Source organism: Streptopelia decaocto, assembly GCF_964273445.1.
Source record: "Streptopelia decaocto genome assembly, chromosome: 1".
In the NCBI taxonomy this organism is placed as follows: domain Eukaryota; kingdom Metazoa; phylum Chordata; class Aves; order Columbiformes; family Columbidae; genus Streptopelia; species Streptopelia decaocto.
Window position 1 is genome coordinate 110,479,546 of NC_138663.1, and position 20,178 is coordinate 110,499,723.

Genomic DNA, 20,178 nt, shown 5'->3' on the forward strand with positions numbered 1-20,178 from the left:
CTTGGAGTAGCCTGACGCAGTTACATTTTGTCCTTAACTTGAGGTCAATAAAAAAGAATATGACAGAAAGAGCAGAATTTAATTACCAACATCCCTCCATTCTACTGAGACTGGAGGGAAAAAAAAAAAAAACAACAACAACATACCAAAGAAAAAAGAAGGTAAACAGCTGGGTTTATTTGCTACTGAAAATAGCTCTCCAGGAACTGAATTACGTTGTCTCTGAAAAATGCATTGTAAATATTTATGTGCTTAATGAATGTGTTTCAAGCATGTTCACTGCCTTAAAATACCCAAGAAAACAGTGGGGCTATATTCAGAGGTGGATAAAACTTCCACTCAAATTCAGTCTGCAGAACAAGTGGTCAAAAAATTGCATGTGGAACAAGAGCACCATGTGCAGGAATCCACATTGCATAGGCAGTTGAAAATAAGTTCCATCTTCACAAATATAGTATTTTGCGGAATTGAATTCAACTTTGTTGTAATTAAGTTCTCCAAAATCAAAGGATGCCAGGCCCAAGATGTTTTAGTCCAGGATCTCTCCCTTTGTCATAAATAATATAGACAAGGCTCCCAATTAGCACTTGCTAGATAAGAGCTTGATTTCTTTTTTCTTCCCTCCCCCTTCCCCCCCCCCCCATCATATATGTTCTTCAGCAGGGAATAGAATAGCTAACAACTTAGGCTGCACTGTGTAGACTTGCCTCGGTGAGATCTGAGCCAGAAGCAGAAGAAATTAGTCCACACAGATACCCATGCTCTTTCTTTTAAAGGAAAACTAATTCCTTTAAAACTATCTCAGCAGAGTGCAGCCTCACACCATCATACAACAAAGGTACCACCACAGCTCCACCCTTCCTTCCCCTGCAGGCATCTTCCTTGGGACAGTGCCCAACACCTGTACTAATAACTCTGCAAATAGTAATGCTCCTGTATTGTATAATACATACTACAGGAAAAAATGTTCATTTCAAACACTGAATAGAAATGTAAAAGAAGGGAGAGTACACTGCTGAATGAGCTAGGAAGAATAGGCAATTCTCCCTAACTCTGCGTTTTCTAGTTTCAGTCAAAATTCTTCCTTATTCTCTCTTGCTTGTGTCTGTTTCAGGTTAAATAAATGGCATAGGTTATCACTGCCACCCCTCCTGTTCACAGTCCATGAAAACACACAGGCACTGCTAAAGAATACCCCCCAAAAAATGGAAGATCTGTACCTCCTAGAAAATTTCTGTAACACAGTGATCTTTAGAAATTTTACATAGGTGAAGTAGTATTTCATGTTTTGCATAAATATCAGTTATGATATTGCTTCCTCTCTTTTGGGAACCTGAGAGACCGCAATCTTTGCTGAAAATAGTCATGTCTTATCTTGAGATAAAATACATTCAAAACACCATACGGCAGTTTTTAGAAGAAACAGAAGAAATAACACAAACCCCACACTTTTCCTAGCAACTATACTAATGGATTCGGACTTAACTATGATCCCATGAGATTAATTCCTCAAATCACTAATCTATATGAAGATGCTGTAGTCTTGCATGAGCTTTACAAGCCAACTGCAGTTGTTGCCCGTGGCTTTAAAGTAGGAGCTGCCTGCAGCATCGACCATGACAACTGAAGGAAGTAGAAGAGGGGTCTCTTGCAAAGCCAGGAGGAATCATCATGACCTTCTAGTATGTCTTGCTCTGGATCCTTCCCTGTGGGTTGCAGCATGTCCCTGAGCAAACTGGTCTCTGAACTACAGCTTAAGTTCTAAGAAACAATACCGGTCTTGGTTATAAAATTTTAGAACAAGAGAGAATCCTTCATAATATTTGGTAAGTGGTTCCAGTGCTTCATTCTTCTTACTCTTGAAAATACCGATCTTACTACTAAGATGCATTTGTCTCATTTCAGATTTTGTAATTACGGGCTGCAGCTAAACCCCTTGCTATCTATTACACATTAGCAGATAGCATTGTTCACATCCCAAACCAACGCTCCTAGATGCTAGCTCAAGTACTAACAGACAAAAAAAGGGTATGTCAGAACCGCTGGGTAAGATGTCACGCAAAACATTACTAAGCGGCAGCAATCAGATTTTGCTGATCAGGCAGCAATGCCATCAAAACACCATGAGTTTGGACAACTACCACTCATGGAGAGTTTCAGCAAAGACAAACCTATGTAATGGTTTCTCTGGGGGCTGACTTCTCATGTGCTTTAGTCAGCATTATTAGCTTTTGCAATTCTATCATGGGTGTTGCAACACCAGCAGTTTTCTTGAAGCACCAGTTACCAACACATAGTGAGGAAGGAGGATCAAGATCTCATTTTTAAAAGTTAATATTTTTTGCTTGACATAGGGTAAAGCTTTGAAAGATGAAACAAGACCCTTTGGGCCTGGTAACGTTTTTCAGCCATCACCATGGCAATGGTGACTCAGTTTTGAATTGCATCCCTGGCAATATTCGCTCTGAACAGAAAATTTCCAGCGGACATCCTGGCTTGGCACCACCCAAGCACCCATCCTCAGCGGCTGGATCTCGCCTCAGAGATGGCAGAGCCGCCGGCCGGGCCCGCGAGGGTTTTTTTTTTCCCCCCCTTTTCCCCAATTACAAGCGAAACAGGCTTCGCCCCGGGGAACACCGCCGCACGGCACAAACGACCCCAGGCTTGGGCCCCGGGACGTCGTTCAGCAGGCTCTGCCGGGAACCTCTCACCGCCCTCCGAAGCCCCTCGCCAAGCGACTCCTGTCAGGAAACCCCTCAGGTTTCCCGCGCCTCCCCTCAGGCCAACGGCTCCGCTCGCGCCAACGGCTCCGCTCGCGCCAACCGCGCTCGGGCGGGCGGGGCAGGGGGAGTGACCGTCGCGTGACCCCTCACCGCTCCCCCCACACCCTCCCTTCTCCCCCCTGGCCGCTGTCCCACTTCCTGCGCTTCCCGGCCCCGCCCCCGCCCCTCCGCCCCCGCCGCGCCCCGAGCTCTGGTTGGCTGCGGGCTCACTACGCGTGCGGCAGCGCCCCCCGGCCCCGCCCGCCCCCCGCCCCGCCCCTCCGCCGGCTTCACCTCGGCAGCCACGCGCCGCTGGCCGCGAGCTGCCGGGGCAGCGTTGGCGCGGCCGTTAACCGCTCGCTGAGGGATCGCTGAGGAGACCCAACGGGCGGCTGAGCGGGGCTCATGGCCGCGTCGGACCGGATGGTGCTGGGGCCACTGGTGGGCTCCATCGATCAGGGCACCAGCTCCACTCGCTTCCTGGTGAGCACATCGTGGGGCTCGTGGCCGCTCCGGGCGCTGAGGAGTGCGGGGGACCGGCGGCTCCTTTCCTCTCCCGCATCCTCGCGGGGTCCCTCCGGCTTCTGCTGTGTCCTTGGGGAAGGGCAGGGGGAGCGGGCCGCGCAGGGCCTTGCTGCCTCCGCCCCGGCTCCCGTCTCTTGCCCCGAGCCGGCATCCCTCTGCCCCCCGGCGGGCGGGTCTGCCGCGCCGCGAGAAGCGGGCGCCAGTGGACACGGGTGTGGCGGAACCGCAGGCCGGGGGTGTCGCCCGGTGATCAGACCCCTGTCATCTTCCCGCCGCGATAGGGGGGGAGCAGCGCTGCTCGTCTGACAGAACAGAGGGGAGCGGGCCGGGCCGCTGTGCCAGCAGTGCCCGCCCGGCCCCAGAGCAAGCCGGAGGCCAGCGTTTCTGGCTGCTGCTTGAGGGGGCTGCAAAATCCTGCTGTGTTTTAAATCTGTCAGGCGTCTCCACCTGAACGAAATTAAATTGACAAGGTGCTCAGACACTGGAGAAACAGATCCGTGAGAGTTCAGTGGCTGTGATTAGCTAGCGTGCAAACAACGCAATGACTCTGCTTTGTTCTACTCTGAAATCTACGTGGGCCTGTTGAACTGACTGCTGTGGTTCTGGAGGCTACAACCTTAGTGTCAGTGCACCCCATGCACTGTGTGTATTCAGGCAGCTGAACTTGTACACCTTATGAAAGATGGGGCTGTTTAAGTGCTGGAGAAAGACAGTTTAAGGATGGGATGATTAATATAGTAATCATATATACAAGTCCTTTAGTTTCAGGCTCTAGTTATTTCCAGATTATGCAATAGACAATAACTAATGTTGTTATTGTATATGAAACTTACTGTATAAACTTCCTGCTTGCAAATCTCTACAAATGTCCTATCACCTAGTCAGTAAGTCATGGTAGTTTGACTTAGATCCCAGTGATAATTCCCACTATGGAAGCTGAATAGAGATAATAGCTAGATACAAAATGTGCACAACTTTGAACTGGGAAGATGCATGTCCTTTTTTTAAATTTAATTTTATTTTATTTTTAATGCTTCCCCTCTATTGAATGTTCTTTCATGAAGCAGAATATCTTCTTGACCTGTGTTACCGTTATTGCTTAGTGTCATGACCTTCATGGGATTGTCAAATGACAAAACACAGATCTGGGGGTGGAGAGACTCCAAACTGACAAATGACACCAGCGGGCTCTCTTGAATGCCAGTCAGGAGTCCTTTTTGTAAAACAATTTGGAAAAGTTCACTGTAACACCTGAAGATAAACTCTATCTGCTATATGTGTACACCAAGTTAAGTTTTTTTGTAGCCAAAAAGGATAACACTAGTAGAACTAAAAGAGACACTGCAAGCTTTAAGTTTATACTCAAGCTCTTTTTACAAGTATTTTTACAAGTTCCTCTAGCAAGGAGTTTCTTACACTAGATGCATTCACCAATGGCTTCTATACAGTAGGGGTTTTTTTCTGTCTACATGAGGTATATTTCATCTGTCAGAGGATTCAGATGCTCACACTAATAAATAAGAGGCCGTAGTTCTTTCCTTTTTTTTTTAGAGTATATTGTGTCTATTGCTCTTCAATTCTTCTTGTATCCATCTCAGTTTCTCTCAATTCATTTCAAAATACAGCATTTTCTTAAATTTGTCAGTGTGACCAAACTGTTATGTTAATAAAGTTATATGGATTTAAGCAAAAAAGATACATTATCACTGAATTAAATCAGACCATGGGGTAGGTGGGAAGAAGAGGGCAAAGTGTGCAGGCTTCTGCTGCAAGTTGCATCAGTCATTCAAATAATAACACATGTATCTGGAGAATTTATGCTGCAAAGAGATTGCCACAGTTAGAAGAGAGACTTTGCTTTGAAATATTTTAAGCCAAAATATAATGTGTTCTTTTAGTTTCCTTGACTCTCTTATTACCTCTTGGTCTTTTATTGTGTTATTTTGCATACCTTTCTCACTGATTTCTAAATTTTTTTTTCTCTTTCCAACAATTTTCACCAAGTCAACAGTCAAAATCTAATTGTTGGTTACTTTGCACATGCCTTCAGTAGTACAGTGCAACTGTTACCTAGATTTTTAAGATGGAAGGCATATGATTTTTACCAGGTTAAAGGTGTCTGCGTGAAAACCTGGCTGGTCTTTGGGGCCAAAGAGTAGTGTCAACAGTTCAGAGTCTAAATTTACAATTACAGGTGGCCAATTTACATGTGGTGTTCCACAGCGGTCAGTAGTGAGGGCTGATACCCCATACATAGTATTTTCATCAACAGCCTTGGGAATGTGTTGGAGTACCCTCTCAAGCATGCAGATGATGACTGACCAGGGAGCGCAGTTCATTGGAATTCCAGTTGGAGAAGGGGCCTGGCAGAAGCTTCATGAAATTCGTAGAAGTTTAGCACTTGGGACAGAAGGCTAATAAGCAGCTTGGTGAAAAAGGACCTGCATTCCTCCTGGACAGCAAGCTGAATATAAGTGGGCAGTGTGTCCTTGTTGCGGTGAAGATTAACCACATTAAGAAAAGCGCAGACTGCAGATCAAAGGAAGTAATTGTTGCCATCTGTGTGGCACTTAGGAGGCAGTATCAAGAACACTGTCTGGTCTTGGTCCCTCCAGAGGAAGAGAGAGTCTGCAGCACAAGGCATGCAAGGAGAGGTTGGGAAATCAGGGTTTGTTTGGTCACATGGAAGTCTAAGGGGCTGTCTTCAGCTATTTAACCACTGTCTGTAGAGAACACAGAATCAGCCTTTTCTCAGACATGTGTAGAAAAAGACAACAGGACATGAACATGAGTTGCAGCAAGTGAAGTTCTAAATAGATGTCAGGAAGACATGTCTCACTATGAGGGGCTCTGAGTCAGAGGCCCAGAAAGTCTCTTGAATTTTTATCCTTGCAGACACTCAACACCTGAAAAAGGCCCTGAACAACCTGGTCTGACTTTACATTTAAGCTTACCTGAGCAGTGGTAGACAACCTCAAGAGATTCCTTCCAGAATTAATTATTCTGTGTATGGACACAAATTTTGAGAGATTCTCCTGCTTACATGAATGAGGCTGTATGAGCATAGATGATCAAGAAACACCGGAACTTGGGTGCATTTCTGTTACCGTCACTCCTTTATCCTTGCCTCTCACAGTACAGTTTTAGGTTATGCTGTAGTTCTACCCTCTGGGGACCCTAACTTGGATTTTGCTGGTTTTGTTTGTTTGTTTGTTTGTTTGTTTGTTTGTTTGTTTTGCTAAGCTACTTGCTTTTGCAAAATTAGCTGTAATTATTTTTGAGATGTCAACTTCTCTGTTAGGTTGGGTTGAACTTGGGTAACAGATTTACCAGGGAGAGTGCAGTGCTTTGAGTACTAGTGCAATTGCTTAAGGCTCATTTTCCTCAAGATATCAAGTAGGAAAATAAATTGAGTAAGTTAAACAAATGTACCCAGATGACTAAATTTTGATCAAGATGTTTTGCCAAATATTTCTGTCAAATACTTGCATCTCTCATTTTCCATTTGATTTTATTCAAGTATGATGTAATAAAAGTCCCCTGTAATAAATATCCACTCTTTTGCTAAAAGTCTTAAGATCAGGTGCTAATGGCCATCTGAACAACTGCCTGATCTCTTGAAGGGTATTTGCTGCGTGAAGTCTTTCTGGCATTTTATCCAGGAACAGCAAGACTCTAAATACTCAGTGAAGTCCACAAACGGTGAAGTATGTATACAGTACTTCAAGTTCTAGGTTTGTCAGTTAGCCACAGACAATTTTTTTTCGACTTCAGTGGAATATTTCTTTCTTCTGTTACTTCATTTCCAGAAGAAACATTTAAATAAAGCTTTATAACACTGTAAGCATTTTTTTCAGTAAACAGAAACTGGTTTTAGATAAGGAAAAACTTAGAATCCATTGAGCTTACCCTTCAGAGTGAAATCCATTTCACCCTTCTACTGAAGTAACACGACCTTCTGGGAAAAAGCAAAACTCAATAGTATAGCTAACATGAAGGGTTAAAAATATTGCAAATACTTCAATTTTTCCCTAACTCTTAGCTTTTATAATTTAAAATACATTGTATTTTGCTTTGTATTCCCATAATCATAAGCACCTCCTTGAGAGAGGAGCAAGATCTGTTCATCAGGAGCCTTCCAAGCAAGATAATTTCTAAGAGGTTTGTTAAACCATGCTTATTCATACATTCTGACTACCTGCTGCTAATCCTAGTTAAATGCTAAAGGTGGAATTATTGTTTGTCATCCTTCCCCTAGTTGGGCTGATTTCAATGCAAGTTCAGAACTCCAGCTCTGAGCTTGTTTGCCTGCAAAGCCATAGCTGTTCCAGCTTAACAGAAAGTTGTGAAGATACAGCATAGGCTAACAGAAGTAGTGTTTCTGTAGGCAGAGTTACATGGCAAAGCTTGAAAGTCATGAAAAGTTACTTCTAAAATCTGTTTTCACTATTGTCCTTTCAGCTGTGCGCTTCCATGAGCCTCATGGGTCTAGCTGTCTCATATTTCTTTTCATTCTTTGAAAACTATTAGAGCTGATTGATCTGAATCTCAGTGTAATACCACGCAACTTTTAAGATTCAGCTGCACAGGGTGCTGGTCCAGCTGGTCCAGCTTTGTCCAACAAAGGTTGGACCAGATGATCCTTGAGGTCCCTTCCAACCTGGTATACTATGATTCTATGACTATTAATTGTTTGCACTGCTTCGTATGATGTCGTGTATTCTATTAGAGACCCTATAAAGAGCTTGAATTAAGTGATCAGCTCTTGTGCTTGTCTGCTTGCTTACATGCAGTATAGCTACGTAGGTCTTCATTCTCCTTCACTCTGAGATTCAAGGCTCAAGCTCTTGTTCTTTGTATGATAATTTGTTGGGAGTGGAAGGAAGGTGCTACTTATTCCTTTTCTTTAATTTCTCATCAGAGAATTCGATACATACCTGGTGGCTTTCATCAAATTATCTCTGTTCATGAGAGCTCTGCATGTCCTAATAGACTAGACAATTCTTTTGTGATTACTGCTGCTACAATTAGGGCAAAACTGACTTTGACTTTCTCCCCAAAAAGTGAGAGATCCCCCCAAAAGTGAGAGATCAGTATCATAAACTGGAATCAGTTCTTAATGAATATGAAAGGAAGGAGAGCAGTGACAAAAATACACTTCATACCTGTTTCAACAGGAATATATTGACCTTATCTGAATTACTTATTGTCATCTATTTCTGTCATCACTGTCAGAAAGAAGCAAGGATGGTTTGGGGATTTTTTTTTTGGCAACAGTTGTTTTTTTTGGAGTGGGGAGGAAGGCACAGGGAATGAGAGGTGGTCCCATTTGTTCTGTTTATTCCCTACTTTGTCATCTTCTGAGTGTAAATGTAATGAGTCATTTATGTTTGGCATCCTTTTGTGTATCAGACTTCTGTTTAGCACTATATAACATGGTATTGTCCTCAGTGAAACTTTTTTAATCCTTTGCCCTGAGGTACAGGGAGTGTCTGCTGCTTTTGTTGAGGGTGTCAGAAGCTTGCAGTTTTTCTTGTGATAGATTAGGAGAGCATGTTTGCATGGTTCTTCTCTATGGGCATGAAAAGTCTATGCATTTGTAGTGTTATTGCTTCTTGAGAATTTATTGCTGTTAGAACAGGTTTCTTAGAAGGAGGCAAAAAGCCTTGCTGTGCTAGAGCTTCATCCTTTTGTTATCTGCAGGTCACACATGCCAGGTTCAATGAATGACCTTGTCTAATTAAATCTATATTTACTTCCTGAAAACAGTAGGAATCCTTCTGTTTCAAGGAATACTGAATGAGTAATGGTGAATGATTATTGAGTGATATTTAATATTGTTAGTAGGTCAGATACATACATGTTGAATAAAATGTCTTCTATATTTCCGTCTTATAAAAACTTCGTAAATGTTACTATGCTTTTGACAGAAAGGCAATTTCAAGTACAAAAAATCTTGCTGCATACATGCAAAACTTAATCTCTGCTACTATGTTGCATAGTGCTTTAAGACCCTTATCCTATCATATTAGTTCCTTCCAAGCATGCAGTACTGACAAAGCTTACCCTTTTATTAAGATAGCATCATGTCAAGCCTGAGCTGGTAGATGAAACACACACTGATAAGTAAATATGGTAAAAAGAATACAGTGATGCATTTTCTGTGTGATCTTTGCAACTAATAACAGGGAAGGATGAACATATACCTTCTAAAGACTTCTTTTGTGGGGAGAGGAGGTGAAAAATTAGCTTTTCATGTTTTCCAGAGAGGTTGTGCTGTTTCCATCCTTGAAGGTTTTCAAGACCTGTCTAGAAAAAATCCTTGAACAACCTGGTCTGATCTCATAGCTGACCCTGCCTTGAGCAGGAGATTGTACTAAAGATTTCTCAAGGTCCTTTTCAGCCTGAATTATTCTATGATTCTAATATATAACTAGAATGTTTCTAAACTTCAAAGTTTCACTCTAAAGATACACTTTAAGGTTTCAAAGAAACCAGAGAATCAGAACTTCATCTGCTCTTCGTCAGATTTGTTCTAATAGTTTCAGAGTAAACTGTACTATCTAAATGAAATCAAGAGTTTATGGATTAAAAGCTTTTAAGAGAAATTCCTAAAATGTGTGGAATGAGAAGAGAGCATTACCATGGAAGTCTAGAAAAGATTCAGTTGTATTGTGGATGGGTATAACTGAATTTTGTGCCCTTGGCATGAGAGTGATTTCTCAGTCTGACACTCCTCTGCTTGCCATAGAAAGATAGGATGGTGTCCTACTGGCATGTTCTGCAGTTCATCTCTCTGCTGCTAGATTTTAATTTCTAGGTCCCTGAACATTCTTCAAGCAGAAGATTCTGCATGATACTTGTGAGAAAGATGTTTTCACAGGAATGTCATCATTGCCCAGTCAGTTATGCTAACTTACTCATTGTACAATTAAGTTGGATGTTTTACTGGGTGTTGTCATACCTTTGCCACAGTAGATTACTTTTGGAAACAAGCAAAGGAAGATCACTGTGTATTCTAGCAGAGCTTCTACTGCAAGCCGGAGCCTCTAACTTGTGATTCCTTAAGAACAACCATTAGTAAAGTCCTCAGACTTCTCTACTCTGCTGTTTTTTATTGTAGTATATCCAAATCCAAGTCACTTTTCTGCATTTTCTTCTCTTTTTTAAAAGTATTGTGATACTTTTTTTGTCAGATTGCTCGCGAGCTCTGTATTTGTAGTTTGTTTCTGCCTAGGTGCTTTTTCCTTCTTCATAGTTCGGTCCCTTCTGTGATTTCTAGATGATGTGTGATTGTCTCTCTTAAAATCACTCTTCCTAAAAGTGAGCTAACTGAGCTAACCCAAGAAAAGGCATAGCTCTGGCATTAGAGTAGCAGAGCAGGAACTAAATAGATGTTACTATGAGTAGCAGTGAGTATTTTACTGAGACGTATGTTCTAAAATGCATCATTAATTTAATTCCACAACCTCCATAAGAAAAAATGTAGTTATTTCCCAATCCATCAAGGAAAAAAAAAAAAAAAAGCAGTTTTAATTGACAGCAAAGCTCACCAAAATATTCTTTGCTCACCTTCATGACAAAAATCCATATATATGAACCCGGGTTATATGGATATTTGGGTTGATGACAGATTCTGACTATCGATTATCACTGCACTGTATTTGTTCAGAAGAATAAATGTTAGTTAATTGTTGTTTAAACTTCTGTGTTTCTAGAAAATTCTGTTGTGTAATTTATTTTCAGGTTTTTAATGCAAAAACAGCAGAGCTCTTGAGTCACCATCAAGTTGAGATAGAGCAGAAATTCCCCAAAGAAGGGTATGAATTATCTCTGGTTTTTTTGTTTGTGTACAATTTTGTAGAGCTTATGTTTTTTTTTTTATCTGTGAATGATCACAACTGAAGTTGATTAATAATTATTAAGAACATAGTATCTGCTATAAAATATTGTGTAGTAGGGAAAATTGCATTAAAAAAGACACATGGGTGTCTGGTGTGTGCTCTGAGTTACGTAAACTAAAAATATTTTGTGTTTGACTACTCATTAACATATCTAAAGTTTAAACAAGACTTTAAGTTTGCTTTAAAGTGGTAAAACTAGTCATTATTACAATTTAATCATAGTCTTCAGTTTAGTCCATAGAAATTGCTTGGTTTGTTCTCTTAAGCATTGTTTTTTTGTTTGTTTCTTCTTAACTGACCTACTATTTTGCTGCCAAAGCCCTCTGTATAGAATAAACCAAAACAAATGTCTTTGTTTTCTGCACATAGTTTTCTTGTGAAAATACAGCTTACTGTTTAAAAAAGGTTTGAAATTCATTACACTTTTTCTGTATATGTAAAACATAGTTTGTAGTCATGATTGTGACAAAATGCTCAGCTGTTTTTTCAGACTAGAATTTCTTTTTTTCCCCTAAATGTAATTTTTTGTCTTTTTATTAACTTGTGTTTACTTTTTATTAAAGATGGGTAGAACAAGATCCAAAGGAAATATTAAAGTCTGTCCATGAATGTGTTGAAAGGACCTGTGAGAAACTGCAACAACTGAACATAGACATCACTAACATAAAAGGTATTCCTCGTTCCTAGGGGTAACCAAGGGCTTTAACATACTAATCGTTGAACAAGACAGATTCCCTAGTTTTTAAGTCAATAAAAAGAACGGTGACAGCATGTGCTGGCCTCAAAGAAGATGTTAAACTGGAATTGAGAGCAGTTTGTTTGGGAGGAATAATGAGAAAATAAGTCTGTCGTGTATATTAGCAATGCAAAATCTACAAAGTAGACTTAACCTAATCTTGCAAAATTACAGAGGCGAGTGACAAATTAAAAAATTCTGAAATTTAAATTAGGACTTAACAGGAACAGATAGCTTCCCTGTCAGTGTTGTTGCTGGCTCCACTTGTGAAAAAAAAAAAAAAAAATATTTAGAGTGCATAGATTAAACAGCAAAAGTTGAATGACGAGTTTTTAGAAGTACCATTTCTAGATCATAACATGGAAAAGTTGGAAACTTTTTATTTCCCATTTACTTTCCTCTTCTCCTTACCTGTTTTCCACTCTACCTTTCCCTACTCTCCTTCACCCCCATTTTGGGTAAAATAAACCTTCTGAAAAGGATACTTCTTTCTATTTTGTCCTTAAGCCATTGGAGTCAGCAATCAGAGAGAAACAACAGTGGTTTGGGACAAGACAACTGGAGAACCTCTTTCTAATGCTATTGGTAACTACTATATTTTCTGAGTATGTAATATCATAAAATGAGAGTGTTGTAGAAAAGTGCTTTCCTAGTATCCTGTGCAGATCTCATTGTGGCCTAGACTACTAACTTGTTTGATTTTCTGGTATCTGTGTCCTAAGTTGTATGTCTGTGTACATCACAGCAATTTTTAAAAAGCCTATTCCATTAAAATTTTTACTTAATAAATTGCTTTATGGGCTTTTAACAAAAAAAAAAAAAAAACCAATGTTCCTGAGGGGTTTTGTACATCCCTGGCATGTAACAAAGCTCTGACTTGTAGAATCATAGAATGCTTTGGGTTGGAAGGGACCTTAAAGACCCATCTAGCTCCCACCCCCCTGCCATGAGCAGGGATGCCTTCTGCTAGACCAGGTTGCTCAAAATCCCATCCAACCTAACCTTGAACACTTTCAGGGAAGGGGCATCCACAGTTCCTCTGGGCAGCCTGTTCCAGTGCCTCACCATTCTCACAGTAAAGAATTTCTTCCTTATATCTAATACAAATCTACCCTCTTTCAGTTCAAAGCCATTACCCCTTGCCCTGCTACTACATGCCCTTGTAAAAAGTCCCTCTCCAGCTTTCTTATAAGCCCTTTTAGGTACTGGGAGGCCACTATAAGGTGTTCTCAGAGCCTACTGTTCTCCATGCTGAACAGCCCCAACTTTCTCAGGCTGACCTCACAGGAGAGGTGTTCCATCCCTCTGATAATTTTTGTGACCTCCTCTGGACCCTCTCCAACCTGTCCATGTCTTTCCTGTACTGAGGACCCTGGAGCTGGACACAGTACTTCAGGTGGGGTCTCACAAGAATGGAGTAGAGGGGGAGAATCATCTCCCTCGACCTGCTGGGCACGCTTCTTTTGATGCAGCCCAGGGTACAGTTGGCTTTCTGGGCTGCAAGTGCACATTGCTGGCTCATATTGAGCTTCACATCAACATCCCCAAGTCCTTCTCCTCAGGGCTGCTCTCCATCCATTCTCTGCCCAGCCTGTATTTGTGCTTGGGATTGTGCTTCCCCATGTGCAGGACCTGCCCTTGGCCTTGTTAAACTTCATGTGGTTCTCACAGGCCCACCTCTCAAGCCTGTCAAGGTTCCTCTGAATGACAATCGCTTCCTTTTAAATGAAGTAGCTTACTGAATTTTCTGGATGCTCTTGATTTAACTTTAAAGGAAAAATGTGTTAAATATGTTTAATGACTACTTATTGATTTGGGCTTTTATTTTTAACTTACCTTGGCTTTTCAGATTATATCAGCTGAGAAATGATAATTGTTTAGATTTGCTCTTTTAGGCCATGTCAAGTAGCAGATTTAGTTTAACATAGTATCACTGAAAACCCAGGACTTCTCTGTATTCAAATAGATGTTGTTTACAGCTTTATCTCAAGTCCAGCTGTACCTTCATAACTCTGACATAGCACTTTAGTCCAAAGTTTTCATAGAAATAGTAAATAATCAACCTGCTATTTGTTTTAGCTTCCTAGTTTAATGACAGTCATCTGCTGTAAACAAGGTAGTATTAATCATTTGCATATGCTCTGGTAGAGAAAAGTAGATATCCTATTATGTGGAAAATTCTGTTTGATTTCTCAAATCATTTGTTCTTCTAAATCAAATGAGTTTATCTAAACATTTTTAATTTTTGCAACACTACATTAAAAATACAATGGTAATACAATATTCTTTCAACTACATGAAAAGCTAAAAATAAAGGCATGGGTTTACTGGAAAGAACTCTAGTTTTGTAGAAGCAGCTTCTACATATCACTTTTTGTGTATTAAATCAGGTGATCAGTTAATTTTACTTGTGCTTTTAGTATGGCTTGACCTGAGAACCCAGTCAACAGTTGAACGGCTTCTTAAAAGAATTCCAGGAAAAAACAAAGCATATTTTAAGGTAAGAGATATTCCAGAACTTTTAAATAGTAGCTGAACTCTTATCGCTACAGTATATAATGTTTTGGAGGTGTGTGCTTAGAATTCCCCAGAACCAAGTCAGTCAGTTCTAGCTTCTAGTCCCTCTTAGCTTGTCAAATAATAAAAAATGTGCATAATACTATACTACAGATCTGAGACTGGAAAATGTTTATTTTCCTCAAAATAAGTGGTTAACATTCCTTACCTATCTCACTAGAGAAGTTAAATGAGTAATGGGTAGTAAGACTTAGTCATGTGCTACCTGTCGAATGATAAGTAAGCATCACACACAAAAATTAGAAAGTAGAAAAAAAAACTTGGAAAATAATTTATTGATGTGAAATTTATTATCCTTTCTTATTTTATGCCTTAATATTGAAATTAATTGCAACCAACCTGAGAACTGGGAAGATATTTTATGAAGAGCAAATTAGTTCTTTTTTTATATATGTTTGCATATATACATACAACAAATTGGAAGAAAATGCTTGCAAAAAGGTGTCATAATTCTTTGATTTATGTTTTCCTTGGTTGATTGTATAAATATTGTGTATTTTGTATGTTGTGTATTTTCCTGTAGCCAGGAAATGGATGTCACAAAGCATATAAACTTATTTGATTTTTAATTTCTAATAGAATACAAATTTGATCTTTCCTGGGTCCTGCAACTCATTTTTGTTGGCATTACTTGCTGTCTAGTCATAGCCTAGATAAGACAGGACTTCTGCAAACAAGTATTTCGGCATAAATGGTCTTTGAACAGCATGTAGATCAGCTTTGATCTTTGTCCATCAGTGCACTGTTCATTTGATTTTGATATTTTGAGACTTGTGTATTGTATCTTTAATACTTATTTAACGAACAAGCTTGTGTCATTTCTCTGAGCTTTGTGTCTTTGGTTTTTGTCTTATTATCACAGTTTTACATATAACTACAGTATTCATGGAAAAGATACTTGCATGGTCTCAAGTTGGACCAGGGAAGGTTTAAGACTGGATATTAAGAAAAATTATTAACGGAAAGGGTTGTCAGGCATTGGAACAGGCTGCCCAAGGAAGTGGTGGAGTCACCATCCCTGGAGGTGTTTAAAAGACATGTAGATGAGATTCTTGGGGGCATGGTTTGGTGGCTGACTTGGCAGTGTTAGGTTAACAGTTGGACTCAGTGCTCTTAAAAGTTTTTTCCAACTAAGATGATTCTGTGATTCTATGATTAAAGGTTTGGGTTTTTTTTTTTTAATTTTACAGTCTAGAACTGGTCTTCCACTTAGCACTTATTTTAGTGCTGTGAAACTTCGATGGCTTTTGGATAATGTGAAAGAGATTCAGCAAGCAGTTGATGATGGAAGAGCTCTATTTGGGACTATTGATTCATGGCTTATATGGGTATGTATTTGTGAGTTTATTGTCACTTTTTTAAATTAATTACCACATCATGTGAATGTCTGTGCAAAGTACTATGACACATGATGCAGACTGATCACACAGTGATGTCAGTAGAAGCCACTAAAGAAGTTCCTTACAAGATGAACTTTTACTGTCCCTGTATTCCTGTATTTTTTGTAGATGCCTATGTATAGTTTACCATTTATACATTGCTGTAAACTTTTGCTCATGCTTTTGGAAAAATCTCAGATTTCAGAAACGTATTAGCCACCTTTGCAATATAAGAATCCAGGAGGTACTGCTGTACCCTTATTACCTCTCTCATGGCTTTTTTCTGCTACCTCAGGTCTGCCTCTTTAGTTGTTGCAGAAATATTGGAGTTCCCAGTCCCACACTGAAAGCTTTGTGAATGTAGAATAGTTATTTTGTAATTTGTTACAGTAAACCTGTACCTTTTTCTTGGTGAGAACTGTTGATATTTTTTGTTTAGTGTTTGACAGGTGGAAAGAATGGAGGCGTTCACTGTACAGATGTAACCAATGCCAGTAGGACAATGTTGTTCAACATTCATTCCTTGGACTGGGATCCTGAGCTCTGCCAGTAAGCTCAGTTTTTCAGTAATAGTGTTATTTAAATAGATTCTGTAAGTGATGTGTAAAGAAACTAATTTAATATCTAGACTAAGATCAGCAATTACTATTGTATTTACTGTTAACATTCTGCAGATGTCCAAATTACAATTGTCTAGATTAATTAAAACAATGAGAGCCTTAATTTTTTTTCCGGAAGGTGGAAGACCAGTTCATGAAGCAATGACATTTAATAGTTTCTTTATTTCTTAATCAAATTTTTAAGGCAGTTACAATGATAGTGTCTCTGTTTAAAATTATAATTATATTTAGTAATAACAGTATTATAAAGATATTTTGAGAAGAGGAATGACTTCCCACATGAAGGACTTGGATATGTCTTCAAAATATTCAAATATATGCTGTTTTACTCTGTAATTCAGTGTCACTGTAACAAGTGGAAAAACACAGTGATGGATTAAACCCTAGAAATCAAGGCTTCTTTTATATTTTTTCTCCACTGCTTAAACTTATGTAAGAAAATAAATGCAAAATGCTTTCCGATTTAGCTCTGATGATATATATAAATTGTTTTGTATTACGTTCAGGTTCTTTGATATTCCTATGGAAATACTTCCTAAAGTCCGAAGCTCCTCTGAGATTTATGGCCTGATGGTATGTTTTCTTGTGTATGTGTGTGAAGTTAATCTTTTAAAAATATAACTATCTATATGGATTTGACAGAATTGTCATAGTAAGACTAATGGCTTTTTCTAGACCAGTATTGTTTATGTTTAGTATGTCATTATCTACTGTTATGTGATGTTATATGAAGTTGAGTATCTATTGTTTTCTCTTCTAAGTGTCAATTAGACAAAACAAAATGGGAGAAGTTTTTGATAAGGATAAAAATTTGGGGCTTTTATTACAATTACTTATCGACTTAGAAACTAGCCATCAGAATGCAATATATTATCAGTAGATTAAAGCAATGGGATTGCTGTTATTGGAGCACAATATTTTTACTTCTTGTATAACTGAAGAGATAAAAGTCACTATGGAAGTCTTCATGATCCAAGAAGACTGGACAAGTTGTGTAATGTCTTATTTCTACATAACTAAAGGCAAGATTACAAAATTGCAAGCGACACCTTAGATTGCCTTCTTTTTGAAAAATAAACTCCTCTTGCTGTGTATATTTACATAGCACTCAGTAAAAAAATATATATTTTTTGGAATATTGTGATGTCTTTGTAATCACACTGCTTCCAGTGCAGCTGTGAATATTACTTAGGAGTAAATCATTAATTGTTATTGTGGGGCTGAAGTTTCAAGTTTACTTTGACGCAGCACCAACTCTTCGGATACAGTGGCATCTAATTTATTCTTAAAAGCTTCAGAATTGGATAAACTGGATGTTGTGATTTTACATGCTTTTTCCTGCTAGTTTGTTCTATTGTTTACTAAAAACATACAGCCATTTTGTAATTAAGACAAGTTATGATTTTTTTTTTTTTTTAATGTAACTCTATCTTGCCTGGAATGTAAGTATTTTGCTAATCTGTTAGTGTAGATGCCAGTAGAAGTCATTGCTGACTTCTATTGATGTGAAAGTCAGATGACAGTGGGTTATAGTAGGCTGAATGAGATAAATGGAAAAAGATAATACCTGGCAAGGGAAACAGAATAGCTGGTCACTTTAAACGTGAACTACGTGAACTTTTATTTCTCTTCCCCTTTCCTTCCATTTTTTTTTTCTTTTTTCTTCCTTTTGCTGACTGTAGAAAATCTGTTCTAGCCTGGTGAGTAGAGGCTTCAATTAGGCTGACCACCTGTGTCTTATTCATTCTGTTCAGATGCTGTGCATTTCCATTGGTTTAAGGATTAGTAAAAGTACACTTTCTAGACCAATAAATTTGGAAGGTATTTCCAAATTTGAGATACTATGATTAAAGTTCATGCCAAAGGTGTTTCTAGAATGTCTTGTTGCATGTTTTTGCCTTAATTTGAGGGCTATTGTTATAGTGAAATAAAAAAGTACAGCTACTGGCCAATAAATGTTGTCTGTCTCATTTTATAAATGAGAAAAGTGCGCCATTCTCTCTACAAACATTCATTCTATTGTAATGAAACTTCATATTCATGCAGGGTTTTTTAGTGCATTTATAAACTCAGTTACCTTGAATCCAGTTAATTAAAATTAGAATTAAAGAAAAAGATTCAGATTGGAAATGCACTCGCATGACTTCACTGGAAATGCATTTTCACAATTGCACAAAGAAACAATTTAAATAAAGAAGTAAAAATTGTCAGGATATAAATTTCCTATGATAACTATTGCAAGAAAAACTACATGGTAGTGTATGGAAGAAATTATGTATGAGACTTAAAATGCTGTATCTTAAAATTCAGCATCTGTCTTTGCTTAGTGTGTCATCACAATCACATTTTTTTTTAGTCACTTTACCATTTTGTATTTTTGCGTTTTACACTTGATGTTGACTGCACAGATTATGCTGAATCTCATTTTCTGTATGCTGTGATTGCAACAAAATTTATGTTAAGAACTGTTGAGCTGACCTAAAGTATACCTGTAAATTTCCTGCTCTCTTTTTTTAGTGTTTTAGGCATGAGCTGCATTAAGCTGAAGTCCAATGTATATGTCAACTGAACCATGTCGCTTATGTGACCCTTCTTTGTTTTCCTTTAGCATTACAAGTTTAGCTTCTTTTTCATTGCTTAAATTGTAGTAATGGAAAGCTGATTTGTAGCTTTTCTTTCTCTTTTTGCAAATCAGAAATCTGGAGCTTTGACAGGTGTACCAATTTCTGGGGTAAGTCCTACTTCAACTCAGATTCTGGCATGAGAACCTGATACTGCATGAACATATCTTCACTGGAAAAAGCTTTAAGATGAGTGAACCCTGCTGCAAATTAAGTTGTTTGTTTGTTTTTTACTTCATGCCAAACATGAAGTAAATGTCTGAAGTTTAATTATTAATTGACTGGGTTCTTCATTATTAAGTTAGGGTCTGGCCGTGGAAATACAGCTGACAGCTTTAATGTGTATGAATGTTTAGTGCTGTTGGATATGTAGGATCTCTAAGTAAACTTACTTACAAAATTGAAGCAAGCTCTGCTTTATATTAATATATAGAAAGAGTTCAGTATATACATAATTCAGAAATGTTGGGCAGATTCTCAGCTTTTCCAACACAATATACATAAGGATATTACATTTTAAATTTGATTTCTTTCAATTGTTCACCATAAGTGGTACAACACATTTCATTTTCAGTTCTTATGAATAGTAGTAAAAAGCACAGGTTGTCTCTATAGAGACTTTCAGTTGCCCAGGTGCTCCTAATAGGTTAGAACTAGAGTTAAATGCATATGTTCATGTTCCTTTCTCATGCACGTGATTCATGTGCGGATATTTGCTAAAATTAAAAAATCTCTCTTTTCAGTGCCTGGGTGACCAGTCTGCTGCTCTTGTTGGGCAAATGTGTTTTCAAGATGGGCAGGCAAAAAATACGTAAGTTATTATGAAAGCTGTAAGATAAACAGTATGTCACTGTTCTGTTTTGAATTTAGTATTATGTTCTCTTTCAAGCTAACTGCCAAATGCTTTTGTATTTACTGCATAACTACAGCTCTACCTTTTGACTGTATTGATCCACAAAGTAAACAGTGCCCTGACTTTCATATAAAATAGTGCAGATATTAAAGTTAAATGGTTTGTGAGGTGTATTTTGAAACAAAGTCACTGTGAGGAAAT

General features: G+C 38.7%; 1 protein-coding gene across 3 annotated transcripts in view; it reads left to right on the forward strand.

Annotated features, from left to right (window-relative positions):
* The first annotated feature begins 3,062 nt into the window (after positions 1-3,062).
* Positions 3,063-20,178, forward strand: part of GK (glycerol kinase) — a 38,759-nt gene continuing 21,643 nt past the window's right edge. For all 3 annotated transcript variants that reach the window (XM_082043509.1, XM_082043510.1, XM_082043511.1), the window contains exons 1-10: positions 3,063-3,245; positions 11,034-11,107; positions 11,755-11,861; positions 12,435-12,512; positions 14,348-14,427; positions 15,695-15,832; positions 16,323-16,432; positions 17,010-17,076; positions 19,199-19,234; positions 19,868-19,935. In XM_082043509.1, coding sequence (XP_081899635.1) covers positions 3,168-3,245; positions 11,034-11,107; positions 11,755-11,861; positions 12,435-12,512; positions 14,348-14,427; positions 15,695-15,832; positions 16,323-16,432; positions 17,010-17,076; positions 19,199-19,234; positions 19,868-19,935 — 836 coding nt within the window. In that variant the 5' untranslated portion in view covers positions 3,063-3,167. The remainder of the gene's footprint in view (positions 3,246-11,033; positions 11,108-11,754; positions 11,862-12,434; positions 12,513-14,347; positions 14,428-15,694; positions 15,833-16,322; positions 16,433-17,009; positions 17,077-19,198; positions 19,235-19,867; positions 19,936-20,178) is intronic.